This window comes from Chiloscyllium plagiosum, chromosome 19 (assembly GCF_004010195.1).
Source record: "Chiloscyllium plagiosum isolate BGI_BamShark_2017 chromosome 19, ASM401019v2, whole genome shotgun sequence".
In the NCBI taxonomy this organism is placed as follows: domain Eukaryota; kingdom Metazoa; phylum Chordata; class Chondrichthyes; order Orectolobiformes; family Hemiscylliidae; genus Chiloscyllium; species Chiloscyllium plagiosum.
The window spans coordinates 69612484-69623692 of NC_057728.1; the positions used below are offsets into that span (position 1 = coordinate 69612484).

At 40.8% G+C, this 11209-nt stretch overlaps 1 protein-coding gene across 1 annotated transcript in view; it reads right to left on the bottom strand.

Moving 5' to 3' along the window:
• pdgfc (platelet derived growth factor c) overlaps positions 1-11209 on the bottom strand; it is a 408768-nt gene that overhangs the window by 46250 nt on the left and 351309 nt on the right. Inside the window, exon 5 of the mRNA XM_043708811.1 lies at positions 9995-10196. Coding sequence (XP_043564746.1) covers positions 9995-10196 — 202 coding nt within the window. The remainder of the gene's footprint in view (positions 1-9994; positions 10197-11209) is intronic.

The window sequence follows — 11209 nt, forward strand, 5'->3', positions numbered from 1 at the left end:
CTCAGCTCATGGACTGGCACTTAGTTGCATTTCTGTGTTTTTCATTCATTGTCACATGGCTCGCTCACTCTGAAATAGAGTCATACAGCATGAATACAGACCCTTTGGTGCAACTGGTCCATGCTGACCAAGTTGCGAAACTAATCTCATTGTTTAGCCTATATTCCTCTAAACATTTCCTATTAAGAACTTATCCAAATGTCTTTTAAATTTTGTAACTGTATACATCCACCACATTCTCTGGCAGTTGACCCTCGTCCTTTTTAAATCTTTCTCCTCTCACCTTAAAAATGTCTCTAAATCTTGAACTCCACCACCCTAAGTTTTCAGTTTCCCTCTGATCAGAACGCTCACAGCATCACTGCCTTGCATCTTCCATCCTCTACCATAGCTACCAGGCCTATATTAGTTCTATCTTGCCTCGCCATATTATAAAGACACAAAGCCAAGAAACTTGTCATTGTTGCCAGTAGGCCTTAGTCAAGTCAAAGGATGGCCTTTGTTCAGGTATCCCAAAACAGTAAGTTAAGGACTGCCTCCAATAGCAGTCCAGGGGCTTGAAGATGGTCATTCAGCTGCACAGGTTGGTCAGTCAGGATTCTCACCATGGAAGGGACCATGAGCTGAATATCAGGCAGTGTACCACCATATTTGACTTTTTCTGCCCTAATGTTTTCGTTCTGAAATGAAAGGTAGGCAGGTATTACTGAAGGTGAAAGTGAGTGGCATAAATGTTATTTTTGGTGAATGTGGCGAGGTGCCCTGAGTGAATGATTAGGCAGTGCTGAGGACAGGCTGGCTTTCTGCTCTCAGTGGTTTAGAAGGGTGAAAACAAATGAAGGAGATGTTGAATGAAATAGTGAAAATGGAAGAGCATGAGCCCGGGTGGGAAGTGAGCACCACAGCAGAGATAGAGTTAGGGCGATCGATCATAGAGAACATGGTGGAAACGAAGCTGAAGGAGGGAAGAAGAACATTGATCTTCTTCCTACATTGCTGAGCATTCCTACAGATTGCTGAGACTGTGTTAATCCGAGTGGTAACCCCAGATGAGGTTGGCGTAGCAATGGCCTCCACAGCTGGTTCTGAGGGAGAAGAAAGTCTTGCATTGGCATCACACTTGTCAGCAAGGTTTCCAGGTTCCTACCCGCAAAGTTCATCACCGATTTCCTGTCTGTCATGTCCATGGCAAATAGCAGGAACTATGCAGGGCAGCTCCATACTGACAGTACTTGTCTGAGTGTGTAATGAGCTTTTAAAGATGGCACTGGTGTAAGTGATGCTAGTTTTTTGGTGTATTTTTGGTGAGTTGTGAATTGTTCCAGGAACAGTTCATGGTAAGATAAGGAGAGAATTAGACTTGAGAGATGCAATAGGGGCTGCGCAGGCAGTGGAGTATTTGGTAAGATAGGGCAACAAATCTTGCTGGGCCTCCCAGTGAGAATATCTTCAAAAGTCTTAACACAAATTAGATTAGATTACCTACAGTGTGGAAACAGGCCCTTCGGCCCAACAAGTCCACACCAACCCTCCGAAGAGCAACCCACCCAGACCTATTCCCCTAACTAATGCACCTAACACTACGGGCAATTTAGCATGGCCAATCCACCCTGACCTGCATATCTTTGGACTGTGGGAGGAAACCGGAGCACCCGGAGGAAACCCACGCAGACACGGGGAGAATGTGTAAATTCCACACAGACAGTCGCCCGAGGTGGGAATTGAACCCAGGTCTCTGGCGCTGTGAGGCAGCAGTGCTAACCACTGAGCCACCGTGCCGCCCTAAATCTTAACCAAAAATCCAAGGTTCAGTCTATTAACCCTCTGTCTCAGTTGCTGTCAGATCTACTGAATTTCTTCAGCAGTATCTGTTCTTGATTTATTGAAACATTAATTAAATCAAAATGAAGAGAAGCAAACTCATTATATTTCTATATTGCAGACAACAGAAAATGGAATATTTTCATTGTGGTTTTGGTACAATGTACGTTCAAACTTTTATATAAAATAATCAAGCGGTTAATCGTACTTCATCTTGACAGAATACTTTCCAGATCATCTTCTGTAAAGAATGGAATATTTGAATGAGCAATATCCAGATCAATATATTTCTAAGATGGACTTTGCAGGAATTGAAGTCTTGTGCCCGGAAAACTTCAGCAATAGTAGGCAGGATGTGAGTTAGCCTATGTATTGGCTGTCTACTCCACGGAAGGGGGCAATTAATTTGTATAATTAAGTCTCTTTGCAAACTTAATAGATAACTTTCTCATACATTGCCGACACACTTTGTGTGAAAACATTATTTGTAAAGACATTGTACAAGTTCTTAAGTTCAAATAAAGGCAAAATACCAAGAATGCTGGAGGAATTCATTAGCCCTAGCAGCTCGAAGTAGAGTCACACTGGACTTGAACATTAACTCTGTTTCTCTCTCCACATATGCTGGCAGACCTGTTGAGTTTCTCCTGCAGTCTCTGTATAACGTCTGAAGTTCTCTTGAATCATACAGTAAAGTTAAACCTAGTTGTACTCACTATCAAATCATCTGACAGCCTAAGTTAAAATGTTCCAACAACAGAAAAAAAATAAATTAATAAAGCAGAGAATTAACATTCTTAAATTTAAGAATGCTGTTAAGCATACCTCTGTACTGTAAAAAGGTTTCTAAAATTTCCTGACCAGCAGAAATAAAGGAGGGCAGCAGCCTCTCCACCTTGGACTCAGTTCATGTGATTTTGCAACTTAACACTTCTGATTTAGCAGCTGAAAAGGCTCCTGCTGAAATTTAGTGACAGCCACATTAATAAATGCAAGAGAAGGTCTTGTGATAGCTGTAGACTCTTGCTGAACTTTAACCAGTTGCTGAGCAATTGTACCACCGCTCAATTCAAATGCACTGTAGTTATACCATTTTCTGGCTATAAAATAGCAAAGAGCATCCAATTTGCTTAGGCTAATGTGGAATGATGTCAGAAACCTTGGTTTTAACGCTCTTTGTACACTATTGGTTTTATCTTGGAATCACAAAAGTACTCAGCATAGAACAAGGTTATTTGGCCCATGATGACTGTATTGGCTCTTTGAAACAGCAGTTGTAGTTAGTCTTTCAGCCTTGCATTTTTACTTTTCAAACATGAATCCTGCCTCAAGTAAACTGATGCTTTTATTTTCATTTATTCTTTGGTTGTGGAGTGTTACTAACAAGCTGTCATTTATTTCCGATCTCCCGTTTTCCTGAGAAGGTGTTCGGAGAATTTCTTTTATAGAACTTCTCACAGAAGTAAATGGCTCACAAAGAGATAATTACCTTCATGTGTAACTGGAGCCAAATGAAGGACTGACTGGGCAAGTCAGCAAGTTTTCTTACCAAGAAGACATTAATGAAGCATTTAGGTTTTTGTAAGTGTGGCTAGTCTTTAGTAAAGGTAGTTCTACATTTTGAAATTTTTCATTCTGAATTTACATCCTCAAACTGCTATGGTAGGATTTCTACACATTCTGCATAGACAATGGATTATAGTGGAGTAATATAATCACTCCGCCACTGTACTTAGATGTACAAATATTTATTTAGGCATTCATCATGTTCACTAGTTCAAATGCAGTATTCATCCTTTACCTATTTCTAGCTTTGTTTCCCTTTGTAACCATTCCTTTTATTCATGACTTCATTGAACACATTTTTAACTCCGTCTTATACTGTGTAATATCTTATTCCATAACTGACTCTCCAAAACCTGTTCACTGTCTACAAGGCACATGTCAGGAGTGTGATGGAATACACCCCACTTCCCTGAGTGCAGGTCCAATTAAATTCAAGAAGCTTGACAACATCCAACACAATTCTGGATTAGTGGTGCTGGAAGAGCACAGCAGTTCAGGCAGCATCCGAGGACAAGCAAAATCCGAGGACAGGCCTGTCCTCGGATTTTGCCTGTCCTCGGATGCTGCCTGAACTGCTGTGCTCTTCCAGCACCACTAATCCAGAATCTGGTCTCCAGCATCTGCAGTCATTGTTTTTAACATCCAACACAAACCCACCTGCTTGATTGGCACCACATTCACAAACATCCACTCCCTCCACTATCAACACTCAACAGCAGTAGTGTGTACTATCTACAAGATGCACTGCAGAAATTCACCAAAGGTCCTCAGACAGCACACTCCAAATCCATAACTACTTCCATCCAGAAGGATAAGGGCAGCAGGTACATGGGAACAACATCACCTTTAAGTTGTCCACCAAGTCACTTTACCATCCTGACTTAGAAATGTTCTGCTGTTCCTTCACTGTCACTGGGTCAATCTCCCTAACAGCATTATAGTTGACCTATAACACATGGATTGTAGCAGTTCAAGAAGACAGACTACCACTACCTCTGTAATGGCAATTAGGGATGGGTAATATACGCTGGCACGAGTGAATTTAAAAAAAACTTAATTTTTCAAATAAAAATTGGGGCTTCCCCTTCTGTGAATTTTTCTCTGAGAAATATGTGCATGTTTTGTAAGTCCTACTCAGAGTTTTGTCCCTCATCTCTTTTTCCAAAATTATTGTTATTTCTTGCTATAATGCTAAACTGCAAAACACCTCAACTTTGTTTTCAACTTCCATTCCTTCTTCATCTTCTCATCTGCTATTCTTCCTTTCTCTTCCTTGACCCAAAACCAGTAAAATTTGGAAATAATGCAATCTGGTGAAAAAAAACCTGTCTTGTATAATTGAAAATGAAATTCTAGCTCACACTGGTATATTTATTTCCAAATTTAACTGCATTTTTATAGTCTTTTCCCCTGGACTTCCATTTCTGGATAAGGGTTATTGGCTAATGTTGACAATAAGCACACTTACGCCTTCATCTACCTTGGCTACATCTCCTCACACTCCTCAGTAAGGACTCAATTCTATCCTCCCAGTTTCTCCATCCCTCTTGCATCTGTTCAGAGGATGCAATTTTTTACAATCAATGGATCTGGCATATCTTCCTTTTTCATCAACAGTAGATTTCCTTTTCCTACAACTTGGTTTATGTCCACTTCCCACATTCTGTCCCCATCCCTTTCTCCACTCACTCAGCTGGTAAAATAAAATACTTTAACATGCTAATTACTGGGTAGTTATTCTGGAGGATAAAGCAACATTTTCTTCTTCAAGGGGCGATAAAAAAATTTAGAGTACAGAGACCAAAGTTAAAGCTTAAAATGTTAATGCATAAATGCTCATTAAAATAGGGATTAGAAACAAAATGTGCAATTACTCAGCAGCCACCAAATCTGAGTGCTGTTAACTTATTCATTTCATTTTTTTACCCATGGTCAAAGTACTGCATTACTGAGTCTAGCACCTAGAGTTGAGGTGTTCCGAAATATTTATCCCACATGTATCATTTTTCAGTCACAACAATGTGAAAACACATTTCTACCTCCCCCTTTGTTCCAGACACTAACCTCCTCATTATGAAAATGGCCATTAACCTTTCAGGGTCCTTTAAAAGCATCAGATTTGGATTAAGACAGAAAATCTTTTGATGCTCAAATCCAAAGTAGACGAACAGGAGGCTGGAGGAATCCAGCAAGCCAGGCTGCATCAGGAGGTGGAGGAACTCAATGTTTTGGATATTAACCCTTTTTCAGGACTAGATGTGGGGGTAGGGGGAGCCACACATAAAGGGTGGACAGGGATGGGGAGAATAGCAGAATGGTGAGGTAATGATAGTGTCACCATTCCACTACTCTCCCCCCTCCACGTTTCCTCTTTCTGTTTATCCGTAGCTCCCCCTAACCCCACATTTAGTCCTGAAGAAGGGTAAAATATCTGAAACACTGACTTCTCCACCTCCTGATTCTGCCTGGCTTGCTGTGTTCTCCCAGGCTCCTGTTTGTCTACATCAGATTTGGCTTCTTGTTTGATAGACAGAAAAAAGCCAAAACTTACAGAGGAGTGACCTGATTAGCAGCACCATGATGATGGACTCAGAATTAACAATACTTTTTCACCTGTTAGAGATGTGCTGCTTCACTAACAATCTACCTCCAGGCTTCAAGCTTCAATAAGCAATGTAATGTAATGAAATTTTGAATGGCAACAAACAGCATTAGGGGGCAGATCCTACTTCGTGTGTCCTTTTTCTGGCGCCTGGAGCTTGATGAAGGACAATGCTCCTGAATCTGTTATGTTGTCTTCCCCCATCTGAATGCTAGAGAGAGGCAGCTACTATTTTTCAAGCCATTTATGTGTAGGTCCTGATTCTCATTTGTGTACTAAATGAGGCCTCAGATATGTATCAGTGTATCATGTGTATCAGTGTCCTGTCCAAACTTAAAGCATGCTATGTTCTAAATATATTCATGTTCCAATTAAAGATTGAAATGAAGCATTGGGCTAGATTACCCCCAAGTCCACAAGAACCCAGAGCCCATTAAAAATGTCAGGTGAGACCAGGTTTTGAAGTCTTCTATTTCTTATACAGGTTTTTCTGCTATAACGTGCATTTTGTTAATGCAAATTTGCTGTAACACCATAGACTAACTGGGGACACTGTTTCTAAAGCGCAAACTTTTAAAGTGTATGTTGGCTGTAACAATTACATTGCCAACACTTCAAGTGCAATATCTAAAGTGAGAATTTTGTATAATGTGGTGTTGCATAAGAAGGCAATCATGGCATTATAGAAGAATTACCTGTATGTCCTACTTTTGCCACTGGAGAACAGGAGCAGGCTTGTGTCATACAGCAGGACAATTTATACTCAACAGGGCTTAATGCCAAGGTAAAAATAACCCATTTTGTCAGTTAAATGGACATTAACCTATTGTGCCAGAGTCACAAATTTTGGGGAGACATAAATCATCATCTGCAATTTACTTTAACATCCTCACTCGTTACGCGATAAAAGGAATTGCTGACGTTGTCAGTGCTTTTTTAAAATCTGCTGGAGTGCATACAGTGATATGCCAGTCACTGGTGCACCTATTCAAACAGTTTCAGAGAATTCTTTGCTGACCTTTCCCCAGACAAAATGGAGGATATTGTTCATGCAAAGAGCCATCAAATTAATACAACATGGAAACTGACGCTTCAGTTCAACTCGTCTACGCTGACTAGACATCCCAATCTAACTTAGTCCTAGTTGGCCCAGATCCCTCTCAACCTTTCTTATTCACAAACCCATTCAGATGCCTTAGAAATTTGCAGTTGCACCGACCCCCACCACTCCCTCTGGCAGCGTATTCCATACACCCTCTGCATGGAAACGTTACCTCTCAGATCCTCTCCAACTGAGGTGAAAACATAGTAGTGAATATGGTATACTAGATCGAAAGGAATACAATTGTTGCTTTACCCTCTCAACTTAAACCTATGCCGTCTAGCTTCGGACTGCCCTATCCTGGGAAAACACCTTGGCTATTCACCTTGTGACCCTCATGATTTTATAAAATGTCTATAAGGTCACCCCACTGCCTCTGATATTGAAGGGGAAAAAAAAGCCCCAGCCTATTCTATCCCTCCCTATAACTCAAACCCTCCAGTCCCGCCAACATCCTTGTAAATATTTTCTACACCCTCTCAAGTTTAATAACATCCTTCCTATAAAATGGTGACTAGACTTGTATGCAGTATTCTAAAAGTGGCCGCATCAACATCCCATACAGCTGCAATAAATCCTTCTAACTTCTGTTCTGATCAATGAAGGCAAGTGTGCCAAAAGCCTCCTTCACCACCCTGTGTACGTGTGACTTCAGTTTCAAGGAACTAGACATCTGCACTTCCAGATCTAGTTGTTGAACTCAACATTGGTTCTAGAAGGCTATGAAATGCCAAACCGGAAAATGAGACGGTGCTCCTTCCCCTTTTATGGGCTTTAATGGAAAACTGTATCAGGCAAACTGATGTATTAAGATGGCGAACAACCAGATGGCAGGAGGTCATGCTTATTGACAGGATTCCACAATGCAGTCACCCCGTTTGCGGTTGATCTCTCCAACTGAGGTGAAAACATAGTAGTGAATATGGTATACTAGATCGAAAGGAATACAATTGTTGCTTCATCTGGAAGGATGCGGAGGAGGGAGGAGATTAAATAAAAGGCAACTCCGTGATTATGTGAGTAGGAGCCTGGAGAAAGGGAAATGAGATGTTGGGAACAATAGAGGATTAGACTGACAGGGGAGGGGGAGGGGAAAGAGGTGTTGTTATGTGACATCATGCTGCAGGTGATGGGAATAGGAGAGGATGATCCTTTGAATATGGAGGATAGTGTGGTGGAAAATAAGGACAATGGGAACCTTGACAGGATTTTCAGAAGGAGAGTTAATGGTGAAGGGAGAAGTACAGGAAATGTGTTGGTTATGATTGTTTGCTTGTCCATTACAGTCAAGGAGTTGGGGGTGGGATGGTATCTTGGGTTGAAATGTTGGACTCGACACTGTAAAAGATAGCATCTCTGAAACAGATGCAAAAGAAATAGAGAAGCACAGCAATGGAATGGAATCCTTACAGGAAGCAGGATGTAAGGAATTTCAGAGGTTCATCTCCCAAAGCATTCAGTGAGTGTTTTCTGCTTCTTTCTCAAATGAAGGACTGAACCAGTCGCCATGATATCAACCTCCTCCGTCTGGCTCCGTTCATTTTCTCATTGAGCAATTTTTCTTTTAACTTTTCTCACTTCTCCCAAATAAATGATGGGCCATGACTACCCTTGTGGGGTTACAGATGTCTTTTTGTGGAGTTTAAGGAACACTGTGCTCCAGATCTACTTGGGTCCCTTCTATAACTTTTTCTCCAGCACATCTCAATCTGTACTGGTGCCTCTTCCTTTGGAACTAGAATTAGAAAAATCCAGAATGAAAAAGAATTTTGCCTCTAATCTCTACTTTCCCCCATCTTCGTATGGTCTGGCCCTGACTCTTGCATCGCCTCTTTCAATTTCTCTGTCTCTGCTTCAGTAGATAAACTGTCTACTACTATGTATTACAAAGCCATCAACTGCTACAGCTATCTTGAATACACTTTGTCATGAATCTCATGATTCTTAAATAGGTGGTCCAGCTATTCAAAAATTACTCAATTCAACCCATCTGCCTTGGTCGTCAAAATCCACCCAGTTAGTTCTGAATCTGTCTTTACAGAAACTGCTTGACCTATTAAGCGTTTCAGGCATGCTCTGTTACTATTTTTGCGTTATAGTGTGTTGCTCTGCTTTACTGATTACCAAATAAATTGGGCATTTCTTATAATATGTCCCAGTTGTAATAGCGACTCTTATCAAAACCTGTTCATTGAAATTGGGATGTTTGTCCATATACTGTGACACCTACAGTTTATAAAGCTTATACAGGTAGACAACCCTTTATCCAAAAATCTCCAAAATCCAAAGGTTTTTTTGTGACGTTTTTATATCATTCAAAAGGTTGATGTGCAAACAGTTAACTCAATTCCACACCCACTCGATGTATGTCACTCAGGTGCAACGTGGTGGGCATGACCCAGCACTGGCAGCCCTCAATTCTGCGTCAGGGGCCGTAGTACTCACAGTGAGTCTGCTGTTTGGTAAGATTTTTTAAAATTTCATTGTTGAACTGTCACTTATTCTAAAATTCAGAAAATTCAGAATTCCGAAACAGCTGGTCCTCAGTGTTTCAGATATAGGTATGTGTACCTGTATTTGATATGAAAACTTGAAGGAACATGCATAAAAATGCCAAATGGAAATATTAGTTATGAACTATAACTAACAACAGATAAATTGGACTCTGAAAGAACCAAGTGAGATGAATCATGATTCAACAAATTAGATAGAGTCCTATGAAAAACTTAAAGTGTTCACTGAATTTTAATTTGTGAAATATATTTAACTAGATTCACAGACTTACTATCTTGATCAAAATTGGGAATAATTTTCTTTGGAATACTTATTGCCCGAGCTACACTGTTGCACATGTAAAAATCAAGTAATGTTTGGCAAGATTGAAAATGAAAGAGAACACTTGCCTCTGGATTTTCTACCATGCACAAAAGCCTTTCCAAGCATCTGCCAGGTTGGTTTGTACAAATCTTCCAAATCCAGCTGCCACCTCTCTGGTTCCAAGTACTTGATCAGCTCCTCTATAGTGTCAAAGCCTGAGACAGCCTCATTTAAGCCATCCAAAGATAGAGGAGAAGGCGGCACGAGTGTTGGGCTTTCAAAATGGGCCTGTATTAAAAAGCAAATTGAATACAATGATTAGAGGTTTATGGTTCTGTCTTTTTAGTTTGAGGTCGTCAAAATAAGGCAACTTAAAAGTGTATATTTTATGCATTGATGGAAGTTTCAAGATTTCTTTGGAATGAACTAAACTAAGTATAATCCACTGAACAACAGTCTTCCTTTCATCTAACAAACTGCCAACTCCATTATTATTTTTATGTTCAAGAACTCTAGCTATTTCTGTTGGAGTTCAGATTTCTGCTTCAACTCACTTACATTATCACAAATTTGAATCATTCACAAATCAGGGCACAGGGCAGAGATTTAGTCACTATTGCTGTTGCATTAAGAATATTCCTCAATACATTTAAGAATAGAACATAGAAGAATACAGCGCAGTACAGGCCCTTCGGCCCTCGATGTTGCGCCGATCCAAGCCCACCTAACCTACACTAGCCCACTATCCAATTGGATATGCCTATCCAATGCCCGCTTAAATGCCCATAATGAGGGAGAGTCCACCACTGCTACTGGCAGGGCATTCCATGAACTCACGACTCGCTGAGTAAAGAACCTACCCCTAACATCTGTCCTATACCTACCCCCCCTTAATTTAAAGCTATGCCCCCTTGTAATAGCTGACTCCATACGTGGAAAAAGATTCTCACTGTCGACCCTATCTAAACCCCTAATCATCTTATACACCTCTATCAAGTCACCCCTAAACCTTCTTTTCTCCAATGAAAACAACCCCAAGTGCCTCAGCCTTACCTCATACGATCTTCCTTCCATACCAGGCAACATCCTGGTAAACCTCCTCTGCACACGTTCCAGTGCCTCCACATCCTTCCTATAATATGGCGACCAAAAATGCACACAATACTCCAGATGCAGCCGCACCAGAGTCTTATACAACTGCAACATGACCTCAGAACTCCGGAACTCAATTCCTCTACCAATAAAAGCCAGTACGCCATATGACTTCTTCACCGCACTATTTACCTGGGAGGCAACTTTCA